We start from the raw sequence: 24,066 nt of genomic DNA, 5'->3' as shown, positions 1-24,066 counted from the left end.
GTACCCGACACCCACCAAATCCTTTTCCTTGACCCGAATCTGCTTCATAACCATTGTTAGGGGAAGACTCGAAAGTGAAATGGCACAAGCCACCAGCAGAGGGCACGCGTGCACCGCAGGGGACCCTCCTCTAGGGGCAAGAGGGACAAAAAGGGGATGAGAGGGAAGCAGAGATGGCCCCTCAGCCTCCATCGGAGTGGCCTGTCTTCCAGTGGGAAAGCTGACCTGAGGACGATGTTCACAACAAGTCAAACCCGGCCAGTGTTAGCCAGCCACTGAGCCCTGGCCCTGTGCCAGGCCCTCGCTGCAGGTGAGGCACTGAGCCAGCGCCCCAGTCCTGCATCATCCCTAGAGCTGGGGTGGCACAGCCACGTGGGCATGGGTGGGGGCTCACCGCAAACCCCCGGTGCCTGGAACAGGGCCTGCCGCACCCAGGCCCTCAGTAGACACACACGGACTAAACAGGGGAAAGGCTGAGAAACCCTCAGAACTAAGGTGCCGCTCAGGTTGGAAAGGAAGGGAGGGGGGGTGGCTGCCTGTATTGACGATGGAGGAAAAGGTGCTAACAGGCTGAGGCGGAAGGTTCCCACAGTGAGAGGTGTCCCTGGGGGGCAGGCCTGAGGACGGGGGGGCTGGAAGACCCTTCTCGACCAGGAGGGATGCTGGGTGTGCAGGCTCCACAGGCCCAGCTCTGTGACCGCAGGAGTGGAAGGCACGCTCTTCTGTCTTCCGTGTAGGAGGCCACAGCTCTTTCTGCACAGGCGCCGCCCGCCGGGATCCTCACGGCTCCTCTCCTTTAGGTGACGGCGGCGAGGAAGCCATCGAGACACTGCTTGTCGCTGAGAATCTCAGGGTGCAGAGGCCTGGGTTCTCCCAGAGAGCATCGCCTCGGCTGGGCTCCCCGGTCACGTCCTTGGTTCCCAGGAGGGAAGGGAGGATGCTCGGGGAGATTTCCTAGACGGCCCCGAGGCATGTAGAACGTCAGTGACATGACAGGTGCCGGTCCCCTCGGAGGGGCCGTCCACGCAGATGCCGGGCGCTACTCTGTGCCGGCTTTGGTCTTGCCCCGGGGGGTCTGAGAGAAGACGCCACCGGATGACGGGCACAGCTCCCGCTGATGCCAGCCTGGCACAGCCTCCGACATCGGCAGGAAGGTTGAGCCCGCTAACCCACGGCTGTTTGCTCTGACAGCCTGTGGAGCCAGGCCTGGCCTTTGTTTCAGCTGAGCTGCCTGGGCCCGTGATTGCCCGCTGCGCCCGCGGCAGGGGCACTTCCTGAGTCCTCGGGTGGCCGAGTCCTGGGGGGACACCGGCAGCGTGAGTCACTGCCCGCACCCGGACACGTCAAGGCCGCGCCGCTGTGGGTCAGCGGCCCGCTGGGGACTCGGAGCATGAACCCACCCAGGCTTTCTGATGCAAACCTGACTGCTCCCTGGTGCCAGAGAGAAACGGGGAGTGCCTGCGGTTATCAGAGCAGCAGAGGCCTGGCGGGTTTCCTCTGTTTCCACGTTAAAAAAAAAAAAGGCGGGGGGAGCTTGAGATCAAGAGCAATAGGAATGGCCACAGGTTCTAAAAGCCATCCAGCCACCCTTTGAATAGGTCACAGACTAGCTATAGGCGAACAGTTTCCCACCTAGCTGCTCCCTTCTCAGCCCAGAGACTCATCTTTTCAGGAGAACGCGGGTCCCAGCACATCCTGGCCCCGGACGGAAGCCGCATTTTGATGTTCATAGCAGCCGGAAGACGGAAACAACCCACGTGCCCACTGGCGGATGGACAGGTCAACCAAACTGGGGGATGGACAGGCAGTAAATGTTCAGGGTGGGGCAGCAGTAGGTGTACAGTTGTTTGTGTGGGAAATAATTCAGTAACACATAGTCATGCAAGGATAAACTGTGTTTCGAATACCCACAACTATAAGCCTACTTTTGCTTCACCTTATAGGCAACGGTATGGCATCTGGCTTTAAAAAGAAGGAAATCCTGGCACGTGCTACAACATAAAGGAAACTTGAGGACATTGGGCTAAATGAAATAAGCCAGACACAAAAGGGCAAAGACTTTAAGACTCTACTTCTAAGAGGTCCCTAGAGCAGTCACTTTCACCAGATGCATAAAAAGATCCAAAACTAATGAAGATGAAAAGCTAATAGAGACAGAAATGGATGGAGGTTCCCAGGCATTGGGGGTGGGGTAAGGGGAGCAGGGAGAGTTAGTGATTCAGGGGACAGAATCTCAGTTTGGGATGAAGACACAGTTCTGCAGACGGAGGGCCGTGATGGTCGCACAACCAAGTGAAAGTACTTCATGCCACTGACACTCACACTTAAAAATGGCTAGGATGGTACATTTTATGTTATGTGCATTTTACTGCAACAAAACAATCTCAAATGTAAGACCGTAGAGTTTGGCCAAATTATTTTTGTAGTCGCTTCTTCATTAATTGACTACATTGTGAGAGGCCAAAGTAAGAAGAAAAATGCTGAGAAAGCTAGAGGATATTGGTCAGAACTCAAAAACGTGAAAGAGAATTCCAGGCCCTCACCAGAGAAGGCCAGCGCCCCGAAAACCCGAGCCCAGCTGAAACATCCCGGCTTCGCTGCCCGGCAAAGCGCACACAGATCTGCCTTTTCATGTGCTTCAATCCCTCTGGAACCTTCCGAGGCAACTCCCGTCCACCAGCACCGATGGGCTTGGTTCTCGCAGTCAGCGAGCCCCCAGGCACTGAGGGCGGCACTGTTGGTCCCCATCGGTGATGTGTGACGAGGTGTCTGAGGCCCTGCAGCTGCTGAAGGACCGAGATGAAAAGCAGCTTTTCGGAGAGCTCTGGCCCTCAGCCGTCTCTCCTTCACAAGATGAGCGGGTGTAGAGGCCCAGGTGGCACCAGCAGGTGGCACAGCCGAGGCGGCGTCATCAATCCCCCCAACCCTTTCCAGCACCGACAGGTGGAGCCACACAGCCGATGCTGTGGGTCCCGAATGCTAGATACGCAGAGACAAGGAGGTCCCTCTGCACGGGCACCGGCTCCAGAAGGTGCAGGCGTGGCCACCTCCTTGTGCGCCTCCTGTGCCCTCACCACGCACCCTGCCCATCCAAGGACCAGCCCGCAGGACAGAGTTGCTGGCAGAGCCCGCCCCGCCCGCCCCGCAGAAGCCGGAGCCTCGGCCCCGCCCCAGAGAAAGACCAGTTCCCACCTCTCAGGGTTTCCTGCAAGGCCTGGGCGAAGCTGGCCCCGCGGGGGCCGTCGCTGTGATTCCTGCTGGGGTTCTCCCCCGCCGGGAGGGGCAGGGTCGCCAGGTGAAGGTTCACGAGAGTCAAGTCATGACTTCCCACCTGGACAGGAGGAGACAAAGCAACAGGGACGGGCTTAGATGCTTCTATTCCTGGTTCCCGTGAGGACCGACTCGCCGTAGTCCATACACAACGTGGACAGCAGGAGGCGAGGCGGGCGTCCCTGTGAGATGGGTCAGGGGCACCTCCAGGGTGAGCCCTATATGTTCTCTCACCCCCCACCCCCTGCAGGGCACACCCCATGCTGGGCCTGGGCAGGTGGCCCAGCTGGAATGCCAGGGTTTCCCTCCTAAGCAACTACAAGGGAGGGGCGGCAGCTCTCGCAGCTGCTTATTAGCAACGTCCAGGGTCTTCCCCGGGGTGGGGGCTGCCTGGATCCTCTGCAGGCCCCACTGTGGGCCCCCTCTTCCCATCCCCCATGCATCCCCCACCACGATGCCTTCTTCCCCCTGGAGGCCCTGCGCCCCGATGTTCGCTTTCACCTGCCGCACAGGCTCTGCCCTGTCCTGCGTCCCCAGGGGGCCGTGGGGTGCAGGGGGGCTGGTCCCTGAGCTCGCACTGTTGCTTGGCTGCTAGGGCTTGGCAATCCTGACTTCCGTCTGTCACGGCAACCACACTACACACTGATCGGAAGGGAGGGGGTGCTGGGGCCCCGGGAAGTGGTGGCTGCCAGTTTCACAGATGTGAGCCCTCCTGCCCCCACCCCCCGCCGGGAAGTCTCTGCAGCTGTGGCTCTGACCGCAGAGGCCCCTCTTCATGTGGGCAGGGAAACCCCGCCTGGGGAGCCCCGGGAGAGAAGCCACGCCTCTGTCCTGTGCGCCTGCCTGGCCTGGAATGGGGCCTGAAGCGCCTGACTAGGGGCTGCTTCATCTGGAGAATGTGGGCCGATCATTCCGACAGGAGGGCATTTTCTCACTGGCCATTAAGGACGGCCCGCCTCTCACAGACACCACGGGCTCTGGCTGTCGCCCGCATGGCCAAAGCTGGTACAACCAGTGAACGTAAAAAGGGATCCGCTGTTGTGAGGAGGGTTTAGAGATGATACCAGCTGCTCTCCACATCGGTACCATGAGCACCCCCCCCAGACACCCCCAGGTGTGTGCTCAGGAATCCCTGCAACTCTACAGCCACAGGTGGGAGAAGGGCATGAGCCCCAACGCAGGCAGCCCACCCCCAACGCAGGGCAGCCCACCCACCAGTGGACCCGGGGCCCAGGGAGAAACTGCTGGGTGGGGCAGCTCTCAGGCTCCGGACCTGCTCTGCAGCCCATGGAAGGGGCGGCCCTGACGCCCAGCAGGCGGCCTGCCAGCTCTGAGTGAGGGACCCCACCTGCTGGACCCTGTGAGTCACAGGTCAGTGCCGTGGGGGTCAGGTCAATGGACTACCAACTCCGTAGTCTGTCCTGGCCGCTGGCCTCTCCTCCCCCCGCCGCCCAGCACCTGACCGCCTGCCGTCCATCAACTCTGCCCCGGCATCCGGGCCTGAGAGGCAGCTCCGCCAGGTCTGCTGGCTGCTCTTGCCTCTGATGGGACAGACACTCGCACAGGTGAGGGCGCATCTGCAGTTGTCCTGGGCCCACACCCCAGAGGCCCCTCCCAAGCCCCCTCCAAACCCAAATGATCCCCCAAGGGCCCCCTTCTGCCTGGTAAGGAGGAGGAGGGCCTCGGCTGCCCGGCCCCTGACCCAGCGCTCCGTGTGTGTGGGGGGGGGGGGGGGGAGGGGAGGGGGCGGGGAGGTGCTTGAGAAGCTGGCCAGTCCTGGGCCCTGTCCCGGAGGGAAACTCCGTAAGGCTCGGGGTCCAGGAGTCCCCGAGTGTAAGGAAGTCTCCCCAGGGGATTTGGTGTGTCAGGTTCGGGGGCCAGCGCCTGCCGTCCCTCCTGCCCAGATGTGGGGATTCTCAGAGCCCGGGTGCCCCCGAACCCCCCATTCCTGCCCTGGGCAAGGTCACTGACAAGAGAAACCCAGGGAGGCCAGCCAGCCGGGCTTCCCTGGCTCCCAGCTCACAGGGACATGTCCCCTTTAGGAGAAGCGGCCTTCGCGGTGACACGGAGCGGGTACCTTGAAGCGTGCCAGGTACGGGCTGGGGCCTGCGGGCTTCCCGTGCCCGTTGCCCGGGGAGCTCTCCTGCGAGGCGGCGTCTCTCAGCTCCACCCCGGCCCCCACGTCCCACAGGAACCCCAAGAAGCCGGCCCCCTGCGGAGAAGAGAGGTGTTAGTTTGGAGAGGTGGGTCTCGGGGCTGGGGACCTGGGGGACGAGGCCGGAAGTCCTGGGTTGCACACTCAGGGGCTGTTCCTGAAGCAAATCTTACCCTCCAGGCGTCTCATACCACCAGTTTCCCAATTCCCAGGGCTTTCCAGACAGCCCAGTGCCTGGGCGCTTCTCTGGTGTGGGTGGGTGCCTTTCTAATCATCCCATCCTGCGAGGTAGCTACTCCCTCCCCCACGGGCCAGAGGAGGCCAGACTAGGCTGCTCAGAGAGGGTAAGTAACTCCCCTGAGACCCCACGCTGGTAGATGGCAATGCTGAGAACCCAAACAGGAAGACTCCAAGGCCTGGGTGTGCTGACCCGTTACCTGCTGCTCACAACACACGGGGCCTGGTAGACGCTCCCTAAATATTTACAGGTGAGTGGGGATCGGGGCTAACAGTGCCAATGCAGGAACGGGTTAAGCCCTCACAGGTGGACAGGACCCCGGGGTCTGCAGCCGGGAGCAGGCGCTGTGAGGGCCGGAAGGGGGCAGGCAGACAGGGCTGTGTTGGCAGCATGCGGTGTTTGGGGCTGCCCTTGTCATCCCTGGCAGTAGGCGGGGAGGGGTACTTGTTGAAGGGATGACTACAGAGTGTTAAAGGGACTGTAAGAGCATCATGAACCTGCATATGTGTAAAGTGCGATTAGCAACAACAACAAAGCAAGGTGCTATGATCTCTATGTGGACTGAGGAGGGAGACCCATGGGCCAGAGTGGTAAAATCGAGACCTAGTCCATCCAATTCAGCGCTATTCCCAGCCTACAGTGAGCGTACAGGGCTGCCTCCCACAGTAACCATCTCCACCCCAACACAGAAAACCCAGAGAAATGAGGTTTATGCACGTGTTTAAGTAGTAGCTAAAAAGAGAGCTGATGGCCAGCAAAGGCTGGGAACTGTAACCCAGCACACCGTTATCATGCAAAAGCCCCGAATCTCAATGCCACTCGCAGGAGGACGATGCCTGTGTCCTTTATAAGCACATTTGCTATATTGGAGATAACAGGATAACATCTGCATTTATAGGGAAAGTATGTGATGACACAGTTTCCAAGCCACGATTAACTAACAAAAGTCTATGTTAAAATCTAAAACTCCACAGATATCGAACCTCCCAAGTGAGCAAAAACTGGTCTTCTGTGTGATGTGTTTGAGTGCTGATGTATACAGACAGCCACGTGGGTGACGCTAATGAGAGACAACGGGAAATTAAAACCCGCTGAGCGCTGCCACCATTTTCAGTTTCCAGCACCCAGAGCGCGCCCTTGGCGAGTGAATTAAGTGGCTCCCAAGTTTTCAGTCCACCAGCAGCCGGCTCTCCGTAAGCTCGGCAGAGGACAAAGGGCAGACACACCCCATTTGTTGCCTCAGCTCCAGACAGGGTTTCTGCCCCCTCCCAGCGCCCCAAACTCCATTTCCGCCCGGGGAGCCGTCCGTTCCGATCTCAGCACAGACTGAGAACCGGGCGTTTAGAAATGAGTGGAAAAAGTAGGCAGAAAGACAAAGCGACATCCAGGACGATGGCCAAGGGAATTACTAAAGGTCTGTGACGAGGGGGAAAAGGACGTTTCCGTTAAATGGGAAGAAACGGCCCACTTGGGGGAGGAGGGTACCTTCTGGAGCTGAGTCGAGGGCGTGTCGGCGACCACGGCCTTCCAGCATCCCCGCGGCCCCGTCCACCTGCGGATGTTGGGCAGGACCGGCTGGTTGAGCTCCGCACAGAACTGCAAAGACAGAGCGGTCAGTGAGGCGGGGCCCCGGAGCCAGCGGTGCGGGGTCTGACGCAGCGTCCTCACGCGGGCTCCATCGCGGTGCAAGGCCCCGGGTGGCGACACCCAGGCACCGCACCTCGAAAAGCGGACTGTGTGTCTGTGAAACGCACAGCGATCCCCAGGGGACTCTTTTGTAGCCTTCGGGCACACACAGTGCAGAACGCGTCGTCACAGCCTTTGTGTCCTTGCAAAACTAGTGCAGCCGAGGTCCCAGGAGGGCCCGGGTCGGCACCCATGCAGGGAGAGCGGGTGGCTGTGCCGTGGCCTTTTCTCCCGGGCTTGGCTAGGTGGTGCAAACACCGACCCCGGCTCCCTCCCGGCCGCCACACCGGTCACCCTGGTTTCGTCGGAGAAAGCCCTGCTGTCGTGGGCGGCTTCGTGCCAGGACCTGCGGACACCTGACAACAGGTGGCTCCCCTGTTCACACCGGATACCCGAGCCCAACCGACAGTCCCCTTCGCAGGGATGCCACTTTGATCGGAGGGCGGCCACGAGAGAGGTGACCCCGGGTCACAGCTTCCCATGTTCACCCCCAAAGACAGCCTTGGGGAACTCAGGTGGGGCCGGTCGGAGCGCAGTCAGGATCATCTGGGAACTTAGGGGACATGCAGAGTCCCAGGCCCCGCCCGGACCCACGGAATCCACAGGGTCTCTGGGTGGGGCCCAGCACGCTGAGCCAAGTGCCGCAGGGAACAGCCAAGCCCAAGTGTGAGTTTAAGGTCAAGGTCACGCAGCTGGAAGTCAGAGGGAGGGATGAAGCCAGGTGCGCCTCCTGCCCTCTGCCTCACAGGGGTGGGCCAGCCGGCCTGTACCAGTCCCCAGTCCTTCCTTGCTGGAACCTCCAAGAACAAAGGCACCGAGAGCCCTCCCATCTGAACCCCCCCCCCCCCCCCCCCCCCCCCCCCCCCCCCCCCCCCCGCCGCCAGGGCTTTATTCAGAACAGCTGGTTCCCGCCCACTCAGTAGGGGAAGAAATGCTGCTCTAGGAAGTTGGGCTGCTCACCAGGGCAGGCGGTGGAGATGGAAAGGGGGAGGCGTGTGTGGCCGCAAACAGTCTCCCAGGTAACCGGGGCCTGCACACCTGAGCGCGCCTACGCTCCCCCTCCCCCCACACCAGCTGTGCCTCTAAAACCCCGGCGGCTAACCCACCCCCTGCCGCCGCCACGCGGGCAGAATCTCGCTGGTTCTTGTTGGTAAACCCACAGGTTTGTGGGCCCGTCCCTGACGGAACCGGAATCTCTGAGGGCCCAGCCAAGGTGTGCACTATGACGGTTCCCCAAGCAGCCCTTTGGGGTTGGAGAAGCTGCGGACAAGCCAGACATCACTCAGTTAGATTCGAGACACTCTGCCTCTGGCTCTTCGCAGACAACCTGTGGGGTAAGGCGTCAGGGAGCCGGCACGGATGGCTCGCAGCAGGCCTGCCGCAGGTACCTGCAGACAGATGACTCCAAGGGGCGTCCCTCTCCACGGCTTCTCTCTCCCAGGACAAGTGACAGGAAGGACCACGGGCTAGACATGAGCGGGTGACAACACCTGGCCCACAGCTGGGCAGACGGCAGAACCCAATCCCCCAACCCTTTGGGGTGGCCATAGGGGGCTCCAAGTCAGGAGTGGCAAAAGAGGAAAAATGGGGAAGGAAATACAAGATTCTCACAAACATTAAAATCTTTCCTCCCTCTTCCTCTGTCATGATTGCTGTGTGAACTCTATGAGGAAGGATTCCATCTGAAGGAACTCTTGCAAAACTGCCTGGAATAAAAGGTTTTTTAGAGAAAGAGAGAAGAAGGGAGGGAGAGAGAAACATCAATATAAGAGATAACATGGATCAGCTGCCTCCCGTATGCACCCTGACAGGGACGTGAACCCCCAAGCAACTGAGCCTCCCGGCCAGGGCAAGTTTACTTTTAAGATCTAGTAAATTAATCCATTAAGTTTGGGTAAATCCAAAAATAGTCAGAAAACACTGGTGGCCAACCTATGACCAGGTTCGCTTCTGAATCTTTAAACGACAGGATCCGAGCGGGAGGTGGGGGAGGGGAACCAGCATCTATTGAGTGCCAGGCACGGCTCATAGCCGGTCACAGGCGACCCTAATGACGACCGGAGAGGTCACAGGCCAAGCTCGCTCCCTGCCAGCAGGTGGGCCAGGCAGGGTGCAAGCCCAGGCTTGGCCAAGTCTAATGCTCAGTGCACTTAGGAGAGACTCTGGCTCAGGAAACACAAGTCAAACCCACGACCCACGCGATGTCACTGCGCCACCCGCATCACATGTTTTAGGTTCTCTGGAGCGAACCCATCACCTGCCAGAGTCAGTTTCATCATCGGTGTGTCGGCTGCAAGGTCCTGGGGACACAGCTCTCCCAGGGAGGCCAGCACGGCGGACTACAGCCTGTGGCACTGCCTCTAGCACGTCCCCTGGTGAGGACCGGGCGCCTCAGCACACAGCCAAGGGTTTGCAGATTCGTAGGGCAGCCCCTGCTCTCCAAGCCCAGGCCCCGCTTTCATCCCTGGGGAGCAGTGATGAGCTCACAGCCCCTCAACACCCTGCCCACCACCCCCTTCAAGGTCGGCTCCGTGAACACGCTCTTTCCCACTTCTCCCACTCCTGAAGGACCTGGAAGGAGCTGGGTGACATATCCTTGCCCAAACCTTCTTATCGTGCAAGGAAGGTGGAAAGCAAACAAGGAGACATTTCCTCGGCCACCACTGCCAGCTGACCAGTAGCTGCTTTTACAGGCAAGGTGGTGACACCACAGGCCCTCCTGTCGACAGACGGGCTGGTGTTTCCCATGTTTTCTGAACGAGGTGGTTAAAAATAAGCCGGGGGTGGGGGTGGGGGGAAGGAACTTTCAAGGGCAATTAAAATATTTCTTTTGCAAGGGCTACTGCTCACTGGAGAGTAAGGGGAAGTTAGAGATTCCGTGGAGATGAAAGTTAGAGCAGGGACGGAGGTGCACGAGCCACGGAACGCCGTGTGACGTTCACTCCACGTGGCACCACCCTGGCCATCCCTTCCGGGACGTGCCCACAGTCGCTCTCCTTCTCTGAGTCCTTGGATGTTAAGACCCTTAATCTTCGATGGGAGTTAAGACTGTGACGATAATGTTGTGCTCTTTCCCCTTCTCTTTATTCTTTTTAGCCTATTTTTAAAAACATGGTTTTTAAAATTGATTTTAGAGAGGGAAGAAGGGAGAGGGAGAGAGAGAGAAACATCGATGAGAGAGAAACATCAATCAGCTGCCGCCTGCATGCCCCGGATTGGGGATCGAGCCACAACCCTGGCATGTGCCCTGACTGGGAATCGAACTAGCGACCCTTCGGTGCACAGGCCCTTTGCACGTCCTGGGTTGTAGTCTTGATCTCTGGCCCTGGTCGGGGCATGTGCAGGAGGCAACCAATTGATGTGCCTCTCTCACATGGTTTTCTCTCTCTCTCTTCCTCCTTCTCTTCCACTCTCTCTAAAAACCAATGGAAAAAATACCCCAGGTGAGGAGTAACAAAAAAACTGACTTGGGCAATGGCCTCGATGTTTAAGCCGAAGCAGAGGAGCCACTCCTTCCATCCAACACACAGACACCAGGTGCTCCAGCCGTGGGGCCCGGGGCCAGGCGGGGAGCAGGGGCCGGTGCCACCCCCTCGGGGACCTGCCGCCGGCAGTTTATTCCAGCGTTCCCTCCGCTCGGTCACCGAGCACCTGGGAGGGGAATGTGCAGCCCAGTCATTTCTGGAACGTAGGCTTTTCAGAGCTCAAAAAAGACAGTTTGGGGACAAATAAAACAAGCACTTCTTCCCAAATTAGGCATAAACTTGTGAGTAATGATTGAAACTAATTATTCCAAGGGGAGGCAAGTCTGAAAATAGCCGTGCGTTTTGGAGGGTTCGGGGCTATTTTCGGCGAGCGTAGGAAAGCTGCAGGCAGAGCCAAGCGCCCCGATCCCAGCAGAGGCCCCGGGGTGCCGCACGTGCCATTCCACGGGTGCCGATGTTTTCACGTCGCTTGAGAAACGTGCCAGCAGCGATGGCTGAGGAGCCGGATTCTCATTGGTTCTTCCTAATGACACGCTCACACACCCCCAGGGAACCCAAGCACGGACGCCACATTTACCTGCAAGCGGATGTCCCATGTCACCCCGCTCGTCAGATGAGGGTAACTCATTTCCTGAGACAAGCCGCAGGGATTTAGCCAACCGTATGCTCGCTTTTCTAGAGTCTTCTCCCTCTTTGACAACGTCAGGGGAGCAGGCTGACGCGCAGGTAAGGTGGGTGCAGACAGGGGAAAGGGCCTCTGAACCCACATGAAGGGGCAGGTGATCAATCAGAGCATTTCGACCCTGAGGTTTCAGATGAGGCAACAGAAAGGGTGAGGACCGGGAGGAGAGAGAGGCCAACACACTCGGGTAGGAAACATCCCGGAGAGAACAATGCAGGAGCAGAACAAAGCCGGCCGTTTCCATCAGCTGCCCCTCCCCACCCACGGGGACACCCTCACAGTTTTAAACCCCAGACACAGATCTTCTCAGCCCATAAACACGAGGTCACTCTCAGACTCACGTCAAATGCAAGACTCCCAGCATTTCCCACGCGTTTCTGCGAAGAACCCCGAATTCCTTAGGAGCCGTCCCATGGAACAGCTGGTGCTACAGACCCTCGGGAACTGGCTGTTTGCCCGCCGTCAGCTCTTCTAAATGGCGCTTTCGCAGCCTGCCGTCCTCGGAGGCAACCACCATGCACACAGCGCCTGCAGAGCCTGGGTTACGGACTCATGCCTTGTTTTATTTTGAGTTGCATGATGCCACATCCTAGTCCTGAAAGCCTGCGCATTTCCTACTTTATCTCGGAGTAAACCACGCAGATTTGGTTGTTCTTTTCTGTGCAGGCAGCCAGGGATGCTGGTGGTGGGGGGCGGGGGGGCGGAGGGGGACTGTGATTTTTTGTCCCAGACACCTGATGGCGGCAGGAGTGACAGCCATGAAACAGCGCCCTCTTCCCAGGGTGTGCGGACACGTCCTGTGCCGACAGGAGAAAAGGAGAGCCAGCCCCCAGCCATCTTCCCGAAACCGCCCTCTCCTATTACATTTCTGCCAGAGGCATTTAAAAATAGCCAACCTGCCTGACCTTAGTTTCACAGGCTTTCCAGGCTCCTTCCAACATTCTGGGAGTAGGTGGCACGAAAGCAAACAGGACAGAAAGAAGGGACGTATCACAAAACCAAGTGGATGAGAAATTATGTATGAATCAGATCAAGAGTGTTTATCCGTCCGCTAGGAGGCTGGCCGCGTGCCAGGCACCGGTGCACGCTCCGTACTCAGGTCGCTGCTGAGACTCACACACAGGGCCCTGCCACGGAGGCATTATTCCCACCGGAGAAATGAGGAGCATGGGGCCGGAGGGATTAAGATCAGCCAGAGCCAAGTGGCCGAGCCAGGACCCCAATCCCAAATCGGACTCCATTATGCCACTCAGCTTCCCACCAGGTGACGGAGCAATATGATCAGACTTGTGTTTTAGAAGAGTTACTCTGGCAATGATATAAAGGAGGGACTGGACAACAAAAGTAAATCACAGAGCCCGGCTGGTGTGGCTCAGTGGTTGAGTGTAGACCTATGAACCAGGAGGTCATGGTTTGATTCCTGGTCAGGGCATATGCCCAGGAGTGATCCCCAGTAAGGGGCGTGCAGGAGGCAGCTGATCGATGATTCTCTTTCATCATTGATGTTTCTGTCTCTTTCCCTCTCCCTTCCTCTCTGACATCAATAAAAATACATTTTTAAAAAAGTTAATCACAGAGACCAAATAGTAATTTCATTTTTCTTTCTGCCTTCACATTTTCTAGAAATTTCACTTTTCTGGCCGTAATATAAATACTGATTAACTGGCTTGAAGTTTATCCATGTAGAACACATGCATGTGTGCATGCACACACACACAGTTAATTCTTTTTCATAAGTAAAAGCTGATTAAGTGCTGCTCATAAATAAATTAAGGACCAAAACAACATTAAAAAATGTCCCTGCCCCATCTTGAACCGATGCCTAAAAATACTTGATTCTTCGTCCCCTCTTACTCTCAAATGCAGCCACTCAAACTGACTGCACCACACGCGTGTCTGGATAACAAGACATGAAATGAACAATCGATATGCAGCAATCTATTCCTCAGTGGGGTGCTGGCCAGGTGGAGACAGGGGGGCAGACCAAGCTTGCTGGGTAGAAATGATGAGCACTAACACAAACTACAATCTCACACCCTTATCATCTGGGGTAAAGGCTTTACTGATCCCCCAGGAGCTGGTGTTAATGGTGGGGTTCAGGCAGAACCCCAGAACATGTCCCTTTCCTTCCAGGTTCAGCCCTTCAGCTGGCAAATGCTGAGGATCTTGCTTTAGTCCCGGGCACTCGTCCCTGTGGATTCCCGGAGCTGAACACATCAGAGGGGTGCTTTGTGACTCATCATGAGTCTATACCGCCACTTAGACAAATCTCTTGCTTGGCCCCGGGTGTTGGAAGCCAGGACAGGCAACCGGGAAGGCAGGTAATTCTGGAGGGACTCACAAACGGGGAGCGGCTTTGCTGTCCCTGGCTGTCCTTCCCCACCTCATTAATTCTGCATGGGAAAGTCAGTCTGTATTTCATGACAAGAGTTTGATGGGACAGACTTAGGGCAAGGGAAGGAGTGGGGAGGTAGCCCAGGGCAGAGTGTTGTAGGGAAACCACGTCCAGGATCTAGAAACGAGTCTTGGATTCTGTTCGGAAGGGGTGTCAGTACACTTCAGCACTTCCAGGCAGACAGATCAAAATCTAGGAAAGCAGGTTGGATGCTTTCCCAGGAGTTTCAAATCTCATTAAGGCCTCAACTCACCCTTTCAATGCCACCCACACCGTCTTTTATCACCTGTAGGAATCACTCATGCTAAATGGGTAGCTAACGATTTGATAGATCTCTCCATGGAATCAGTTTTGTCAAAGCAAGCCTTCCTGACCAGCTCAGTCATCTTACCTGCAAAGAACATCAGCATAAATGTTTTCAGCCATAGAGCCAAACAGTTGTACCTGCCTGCCCTTCTGTGTCGTTTAAAATGACAAATTAGCCTGCACTTGGCTGAACACAAAGATGTGCTCTCAAGAAATGAATGAATCATTCATGAAAAGTCTCAGAATTCTGTCAAAAAATGAATTGAAAGTTCTCTCATACCAACTCATTGTTAGCATTTCCTGATAAGAGAAGCATTTGAGGGTGGACCGAACAAGACAGGAAATTGCAAATAACTCTTGTCACCATGGCAATGTGGGTATTTCCATGAGGTGGTGGCCACATGCAGCACTTTGAAAGGGAATGCAATGAGTTGCACAGATTTTCTTTCTGTTGAAAAGCAAAATAGAGTCAAGAGACTAACAAGGCAGGAGGGAGAAGTGCTTAGGATATACCCATGGCCAAGCAGGGCCTGTCCAGGACTGGAAAAACCCCAGGGCAAGCCCTCCTTCCCTTCTTCCAAGCCAATAAATAGTCTAGGACAGCAGTTTTCAAACATTTTGACCATGACTCATGGAAATAAAAAGTTTTTATATGGCAATCTGGTTAACTGTCTGCCTGCCAACTATGTGTGTGTATGTATCCTATATAATAAAAGGCTAATATGCAAATTATCCCCTCGGGAGTTCGACTTCTTGCTATGACATGTGCTGACCACCAGGGGGTAGCGCGGAATGAAGGAAGGCCCTGGCTAGCAGCCAGCAGCTGGGGAAGGAAGGCCCAATGGCCCTGATCACCAGCCAGGCCTAGGGACCCTACCCGTGCACAAATTTCATGCACCAGGCCTCTAGTGTGTGTGTATATATGTGTGATATACATACATACATATATATATATCAATCTACCTACCCATTCATCTATCCACTCATCCATCCATCCATGCATCCATCTATCCACCCATCCATTCGTAAACATGTATAATGAAACAAATGCTAGTTGCAATTTACTGAATTGATTTAATAACATGTAATTTGAGAATCAAAATCCGGTATTTCTTAGTACAAAGTCCTTGGTCTTACAAGAATAACATGATGCTCTCTCTCTCCTTTTCATTCTTCTTTGCCAGATTATGTGAAATGTTTTGTTGGACTTTATGTAGAAAAAGCCTTCAAAGTTTCCTCAAACCAGCTTTGGGACATGGAGTAAGTGTGAGTCACTCTTCAGAAACCCAGTAAACGAAATACCCCTTTAGTAAACACGGTGCCGAGGCATACATCCAGCCGGCCAGTCCCTGCTCCCAGTGCGATTAACAGCTGAATGTGCATCCACAACATTGGCCAGAAGGCAGTGGGATGACATATTCAAAGTGCTGTCACCCAAGAATCTGAACACATGGCGGATGGATCACGGGAATTCACGTGTTTTCTGTTCTAAGGCTTGTGGACAATCATGAGAATTCTTTTAAAAGGTATTAGCTTGTAAGAACATGTAATAAATAACTTCAAAATGCAAGGGGTGTTTAATTTTAAAGCATGCCTTTAACATTTATGTGAAACGTTTTTTGTACTCATTCAATAGAAACTTATCTAGCTACTGGGTAAAGCTAGCAATAAAACTACTGGTCTGCAATGTGTTAAGTTCAGAAAAACCACCTTTCAAAAGGGAAGATGCAATGCACTCCCAGACGAACGAAACTGTAAGAATTAGTTGCTAGCAGGCCCTCCTTATAAGAAATATTAACATTCTTTAGACTGAAAGCAAGCGACCCCAGACCAACTCAAATCCTCATGAAAAAATGACGAGAATCAGGAAAGGTCATTATGCAATTATACAAGGCAGTATACGTGCATATTTCCTCCTTTCCTCGTGTTGTATAAACAACATGTACACGTTGTATGACTGGGATGTAACATACAGAAATTGAATATAGTGGACAACAGCCCAAAGGAGATGGGAAGGAGCAAAGCTGCATTAGAATAAGGAAGTGATGCCAAATGGTAACGTGCATCCACAGAAAGAAAGAAGGAAAGCCAGAAATGGAAAATGAGAAGGTTAATGTAGACAACTCTATAAATATATGTGTGCTCCTTTCTCCTCTCACCTTCTTTAAAAGACGGGAGGATACGTAAAGCAATGGCTAGAACAATGTATAGTCAGGCCTGTAACATATGTAGATGTAATATGTGCACCAACAGCAGAAAAAGGGGAAGCGGGAATAGAACCACTTAGGAGTCATGTGTCTATAGCTCACTGAAATAAGTGAGAGTAAATCTGATGAGTGAAGATGCATATGTTAAACTCTAGAGCAACCACTGAGAAAGTAAAGCGCTCAGAAGTTTCAGAGAATAAAGACAAAGTTATGAAACCACCAAGGACGGCCTCCCATGGAGAAGACGGCACTCAATTCTGACTCTCCGAGTGCAGCAGCGACCTGGATGAAACAAGTTCTAGGCGTGAGTTCTTTCCTGGCCATTCCTAAATTCACAGCATTGTCTCTAAACGCCTCCAAAAAATTTTTAAAAAATATTTCCAACCTAAATTCATTAAGTGTTCATCATAAAAACAAATACACAACAACTACACAAAAAAATGAGCAATTACATTATATAAATTTTCACTTCTAGGTAAAATTATTTAATGATAATTTCTAATGACAGAAAGCCAACATTTTTTTTAAATGACAATGTTTGGGGCTTGGTTGGAGGTCAGCTCAGGTAAACCATGATTTATTGGAGTCAGACGACTTCAAGCTCCCAGGAGTTACAGGCAGCCGTGCAGGGTGAGAATTCATTCAGAGAACTACAAGCTCGGAAGAGAAGAGAAAGAGCACAACAGGAGAAAGTAGGACAAGTAGTGACACATTCCAGGTTCTGGGCTAAATGCGTCCGAAGTCACCAGTGGAGGACCTGATGCTGGAAGAACGGGGGTGCAGACATTCTACCCACCAGATGTCCCCTCAGAACAGCCACTATGGGATCAAACCGCAGTCACAGCCTGTAACTGAGGGCTGTGGTTTCTGCACCACTGGGGCGTGCGCGGTGTTGTCTCACACCGACTGGGCCCTGACCACACACAGAGCACTCCTGGTGAACCTGGGCTCTCTGTCCCTCTCTGGGGAACGTTTCTGCACGGGGCTACGTACTGTAGAGGACTGAAGCTATGACAGCTTTCCTGGGTGGAGAAATGAATCCTACCTCCACCAGCGCCCAGAGCTGGGAACCTGAGAGTTCCATGGAGAAGCTTCCGGAACATGTGAACTCCCCTGGCAGGCGGCTCAGCTGGTTGGGCAAGGGGGACACTTCCACTCCTCCGGCCTCTGCCTTCTGCCCGCAAATGACAGTTCTGATGGGATGGTTTGGGTGGTCCCTCAGCTCCGACATCCTGGGATCCTGTCCATGCCACTCAAATGCATCTCCATCGCTTCACCCCCTTGGTGTGCAGTGCAATTTAGGCCCAGAGTCAGCATTCAACCGTCACACAGGCTAAGTTAAATGGAGTCCAAATCACAGGAAACATTCTGGAAGCGTGTACTGCAACCACAGAGCCAATGCTCATGTATGTACACGTGTGTATGCTCAAAAACACCATCACCAACCGCAGGTACAAGCATCTTTAGGTTCTTCACACGCATCTACGTGACAGTTATCTACCTCCGATTTCCTTCTGAAAAACTCTCAAATCTATTAACTTCTAACTCCACTGAGCGAACCGCAGCTCCTGGGTGCAAGTACCAAGTTCAGTGGGTCCAGTCCAGCTCGCTGGCGAAGTGCACACACTTTATCTCACGCATGAAGCCCCCAGAAGACTTAGCAGTTAATTCCCTGCTCCACCTACAGAACGGCTAGACTAAGAGCCAGACATCAAAGCTGAAAGTCTGGGAGAAACATCTGGCGGCAGCAGGCATGAAAGACCGGCAGGCATTTGTCCTAGACAATTTGGCAAGAGAGGTGGGAGGGGGACTCCTTTTTAACATCCACTAATGGCGACAAATCAATCTCAAGTTGGGCTCCTCAAGCGAGAAGGAGGAGGAAGTTATCAATGGTGACGATGATGATATAAGAGATCAATGACCACAGCAGCAGCAAATTAGCAGCAGTCGGAATAGACTTAGCCACCATTGCTCTGGTGCTTACCGTATACAAAATCCCTTCTAGCTCATACATTATCTCACTTAATTCTCATGAAGTAGGTATCATTGTGACACCTCCCACCCCCATGCTATAAAGAAACCGAGGCTTGGCAATAACCCGCCGAGGAAGTCCCACAGCTAGGAGACCGCAGAGTGGCCTCACCCGCTCTGTGCAGCCTCAGAGCCCGGGTTCTAGAGGACGGAGATGGACGCGGTCAGCTTTGATGGACAGCTGAGTAGTAGCCTGCAGAGGCCGGGGAGCCTGGAGGGGGTGGGGGTGGGAGTGGCACAGGCAATGGCCATGAGTCGGGCAGATTGAGGGCTGGGTGGGCCAGTGCTCTGCCCTCTGGCCTTTCGGGGGAGGGTGACCTCCAGCTGGAGGCCACGGCCAAGCTATTGTTTGCAGCTTTGCAGGAAGAGGGTTGAAAGGGCCGTTGAAAAATGATCTTACTAAATCAAGCTGTACCAATATTTTTATTTCCTTTCATGCAATGCCCTGTTTGAAAGGCATTAGGTGGGCCTGTTTATAAAGCCTGGGAACGAAGTCTGTGTGACTTCAGTTCAGGAAAACAAAAGCGTCTTGCCCTTAAAGCAGAGAGAACGGCCGGAGGGCAGCTTCCTTCTCAGAGCAGGTCCTGGCACCTGAGGGATGTTTGACAAAAGCCCTTCGGATCCAAAAGGCGTCCTGAGAGGATGCCACGGGTCCTGACATTTATGCGATTTAAACCACCCTCTTGTGGGTCTAAAAGTTTTATTTTTTTAAACAAGAAATTGGTAGACAGACTTAAGATGATTAGTTGCAGGGTTTATAGCTTATTGTTAAAATATTTTCATTGATTTCAGGGAGGAAGGGAGCAGGAGAGAAAGAGATAGAAACATCAATGATGAGAGAGAGTCATGGATCGGCTGCCTCCTGCACGCTCTCTCCTGGGGATCGAGCCCGCAGCTGGGCATGTGCCCTGACCGGAAGTGAACCGTGACCTCCTGGTTCCTAGGCGGGGGTCTGGGCGGGGCCCGAGAGTCCGCATTTCTAACTGCTTCCGAGGCTGCTGGTCTGCAGGCCAGGCTCCGGTAGCAACGCTCTCCGAGTTACCAAGAGCTTTTCCTGGTGGGTCCCCCGCTTGTCCAGGTGGATAAGCACCTGTAAGTCCTGAGGTTCCTGTCATCTTCCACCTGCCACTCACATGCAGCTGGCCACCACGCGCATGTCCACTGGCTGCCTCTGGACTTCTCTGAAGTGCCAGCTACCTGCCTGGCACGCAGAGAGCGCCACAGAGGCCAGCAGTGCGAGCGACTGAACTGACGCGCACACCACACAAAAGAAGGAAGAAGGACGCGGCCCCGTGCCCATTCAGACCCTCGTGGAAAGCTGTCTGCGGGTCACGGATGGAGACAGGGAACAGTACAAAGCCACGGCCAGACCTGGTGAGGAAGAGGGAGGAGAGGGAGGAGGAAGGAGAAGGCACAGGAGCAGCAGCTAACTTTGGGGGGGTCAGTCAGAGCCAGGGGGGATCATGTCGACTGTCTACTTAGCCTTTTGAAGACCTCCGTGGGCTGGGGATTACAAGGATTTCCACTCTACAGACTGGGAAACCGAAGCACAGAGAGGATTAGCAACCCCAAAATAACACAGCGAGGAAGGAGCCTGTCTGAGCCACACTGTGCGCCCCGCCCCAAGCAGCCCCCTCTCGGCCGGACCCCGCAGCCCTTGGCTCCCCAGGTGGGCTTCTCTGTGCGGCCCCCCAGACCGGATAGTAACACAGCTCCAAAGACCTGGCTTATGATTCCCTGCCGGCGTTCTCCGGCCTCCGCGTGTTTACCAGTTTGGTCTGTTGTGTTCTTTTGTTTTTAGGCAGAAGTAAAACCAGGAAGTGCAGTGACTACTGAGAGAGGCTTGTTTTAGGAGAGGTAACTTTTCCAAAGTTTCAAGCCCGTCCAGAGAGGCTTCATGCACTCCTGGACCTAGTGCGCCTATGGCTGGGTGCATATTAAGAATTCATGTGTAATTAAGAATTAATACGGCCTGAGTGCCTTGGCAGCTAGAAAGCCCTTCCGCTACACCCACTCATCCGGGTGTCCTGCCGCCTCTGAGCTCGGGCAGGCAGCACGCTCCTTGCTCTACCCAGAATGGAAATGAGGCTGATGGGATGCGAGATTCAGAGCCTGAGCCCGGGTCCCCCACCCTCTCCCTCACATCACAGCTTGATGCCTAAAAACTTAATTTGCTTCAGTGTCAACCTGCCATCCAACCACTAATCCAAACAATTCTATGAATAAAATATCACGTCAGTGCCTATCTCTCTAACCACTTTAAAAAATAATTGTATTGATTTCAAAGAAGGGAGAGGGAGAGAGAGATAGAAACATCAATGATGGAGAGAATCATTGATCGGCTGCTTCCCGCACACCCACCACTGGGGATCAAGCCTGCATGGGCCCTGACTGGGAATCGAACCATGACCTCCTGGTTCATAGGTCGACGCCAACCACCGAGCCACGCTGGCTGGGCTCTAACCACTTTCTCTTATGCTAACATTATGTCTTCTAATTACTGCCTGTAATCACATAGTTAGAAGAGGCCGAAGCTCCCGAGGGGAGCAGCGGGGTGTGAGTCTGGGGTCTGTGAGTGGCACTGGAGAGCCTGACCCCCTTGGCACCTGCCCAGCCTGCTTTTGGGAGCCCCACCCGCCTCGCACACAGACCTCAAACCCCCAACCGGCCCAGGGTCCCAGCTGTGTCTTGACAAACCTAAAAGCCGAGGTACACGGGTATCTCTTCCAGGGCACAGTGCAAACCTTGGTTTGAGGCAGGGAGGGGGTTCCCCATTCCTTAGAAGTAGCCCAAAAAGGGCCTTGAACTCATGAACTGGTCTAGGAATTAGAAAAAGCATCAGCTTTCGAAATGGAACCACGGGATTCCATTCCTTCCTCCGCCACTTAGCTCGTCGCCTCGCGGGGCCTGGGTTTTACCATCCACTAGCCCAGAGGATGACGCACAGCAGGGATGCAGGGGAGTGGCTGTCACGGACCCTGGCACTCGGGTGGGGTCCGGAGCACGGCGGCTGCCCCAGAGCACGGCCCACGCGGGAGCCTCTGCCCTCACACAGCCCCGAAGGCGCGGTCTGCACGTGTTAGCAGCATAGGAGCAACATGGGGGGTTTTGACTACAATTTTTCGTGGTGCACTGACTGTCAGGATACAAGAAACAGCCCAGCCTTGCAGCCAACTCCCTCTCTGATGGCAGGGAGTTGCAGGTTTGTTTTTTTGGTGTGGGTGTGGGGTAGGAAGAACAAAACATTTACCTTGTCCAGGGCCTCTCTGTCAAGGAGTTCTTGCACAGCGAGAAGCTTGATGCTGTAAGAAAATTAAAACCACACTTGAAAACAAACCATTTCATGTCAGCGGGCATCAGGCAGGTCACAGGGCAAAAGGCTGAAATTTCAGCCGCATTTCTACGTCACCTCCCCTCGTACGGTGGTGGCCTTGGGTTTGAGCTGAAATGACCATTACGGAACTGTTAAGCATGTTTCTAAATGGTGGAAGCGACTTTACCGTCGGATCCAGCAATTCCGCTTCCGGCAGGTACCCAGAAGGGCTGAAAGCCTGGACTCGAGCAGGTGTCTGCACCCCCATTCACAGCAGTCAACAGGCGGGAACAACCAAACGTCCATCGGGGGGCACATACGCAGTGGAATATCATTCAGCTTTACAAAGATGGCAACGCTGGCCCTCGCCGGGTTGGCTCAGTGGATAGAGCGTCGGCCCATGGACTGAGAGTCCTGGGTTCGATGCTAGACAAGGGCACATACCTCGGTGGCAGGCTCCATCCCAGCCCCAATCTGGGCACGTGTGGGACGCAACCACTCGATGTGTCTCTCACATCAATGTTCCTCTTTCTCTGCCTCTCCCCCTCCCTTCCACTCTCTCTCAAAATCAATGGAAAAATACGCTCGGGTGAGGATTAACAGAAAAAAACACCCAAAAACAAAAACAGGAAGGACACTCTGGCCTGTGCTACATGGATGGACCTTGAGGACATTATGAGGTGAAATGAGCTACATAGACACAAAAGACAAATCCCGGGTGATCCCACGCCTCCAAGGTGCCTAGAGCCGTGGTCGGCAAACTGCGGCTCGCGAGCCACATGCGGCTCTTTGGCCCCTTGAGTGTGGCTCTTCCTAAGCCTTAGGAGGACCCTAATTAAGTTAATAACAGTGTACCTACCTATCTAGTTTAAGTTTAAAAAATTTGGCTCTCAAAAGAAATTTCAGTCCTTGTACTGTTGACATTGGGCTCTGTGGACTAATGAGTTTGCCGACCACTGGGCTAGAGTGTCACATTCACAGAGACAGAAAGTGGAGGAGGTTCCCAGGCCCTGGACGGGGGTGGGGGGTGGGAGTTAGTGGTTCATGGGGACCGAGTCTTGGTTTGAGATGAGGACACAGCCCTGAAGATGGATGGTGTGATGGGGGCGCAACACAGCGAGTGTACTTCAGGCCACTGAGCTGTACAGATACTCGGTTCAAGTTAGAGTGAAGTTTATGTCATGTACATTTCACCCCCAAAAATTCTGAAAGGAACTGACAGCCGCCTCTTGTGAGGAACCTGAATAAAGTCGGAGGAATATAGAAAAGGACACCGGGGCCATGAGCAGTGGCCATCTTCCCCGACGGCCCTCGGAGGATGACAAGAAAGAGCAAGACCACTGCTTACGGAGGCCTGCTCAGGGCCCGCTGGCTCACTGCACCTGGATCGAGCCCCACTGTGCGGGGTAACCGGGGTACACGCTGACTCTGACTTGCTCCCCGCCCACGAGGTGCTCACGGCCCCTGGGAGGCCATAGTCAGACCAGAATATGACGTACAGTGTACCAAGGGGACGGCCGAGGCTCAGAGAGGAGCCGGCCCAGCTGAGGTCAGGGAAGGCTTCCTGGTGGAGGGGCCGGTAAGCTTTGCCGGGGGAGGGGCCAGGGATGAAGGCGCCCCACAGAGAATCAGCTGAGGCACAGGAGCCAAGGGGAGAGAGGGCAGGGGGGACACAGCCCACCCGTTTCCAGTCCAGGGCCAGAGCCCAGGCCGCAGGCAGCACCTCGGTGAGAGACTTCGGAAGTGGATGGGAGTTTATCGGGGAGGTACTTCCCCTTCTGTGACGAGTGGCTTCTGCAGTGGTCAGGTCAGTGAGCAGGCAGCCACGGTGGGCTCATCCGCGCAGGGAGGACGCAGCGAGCTCGGCGGGGTGCTGAGGGAGGGGTCAGCTGTTGATGGTGTCACCAGCTCCCTCTTCACCCTGCTAATCTGCTTATGGTCGCTGGTCCCTGTGCCCCACCCCCCACCCCCCAACGGGCTCTCTGCACAGGCTCTCTGCAGCAGAAAGAAAGGAGCCCCTCCTGGACCCCGTGCCTCCCTCCCAAGGGGTTCTATCCACAATAAGGTTCACCTTAATTGACAGGACTCTGCACAATGATCTCTCTGCACAACTCAGCAAGCACCAGCCAAGCAAATGCAATGAGTTACTTAAGAGCAACTCCAGGAAGTGCAATGGAAGTTTCAAGTCACCACCACTAGCAGCAGCAACAATTCACAGACCTCAGGGCTCCTGGCAGGGCACTCCCTCTGCTTGGTCACACGGACATCCCCTCCCTCCCTCCCAGCCATGCTTGCTTC

The 24,066-nt window shown here is 54.7% G+C and overlaps 1 protein-coding gene across 2 annotated transcripts in view; it reads right to left on the bottom strand.

The window, feature by feature from the left end:
- Positions 1-24,066, bottom strand: part of EEPD1 (endonuclease/exonuclease/phosphatase family domain containing 1) — a 68,756-nt gene that overhangs the window by 3,285 nt on the left and 41,405 nt on the right. For both annotated transcript variants that reach the window (XM_081102379.1, XM_081102380.1), the window contains exons 3-6: positions 21,706-21,757; positions 7,149-7,259; positions 5,348-5,482; positions 3,193-3,331 (exon numbers count right to left, since the gene is read on the bottom strand). In XM_081102379.1, the coding sequence (XP_080958505.1) occupies positions 3,193-3,331; positions 5,348-5,482; positions 7,149-7,259; positions 21,706-21,757 (437 nt within the window). The remainder of the gene's footprint in view (positions 1-3,192; positions 3,332-5,347; positions 5,483-7,148; positions 7,260-21,705; positions 21,758-24,066) is intronic.

The sequence above is a fragment of the Myotis nattereri genome (genome assembly GCF_964212035.1).
Source record: "Myotis nattereri genome assembly, chromosome: 11".
In the NCBI taxonomy this organism is placed as follows: domain Eukaryota; kingdom Metazoa; phylum Chordata; class Mammalia; order Chiroptera; family Vespertilionidae; genus Myotis; species Myotis nattereri.
This window is presented reverse-complemented; position numbering and strand designations above follow the sequence as displayed.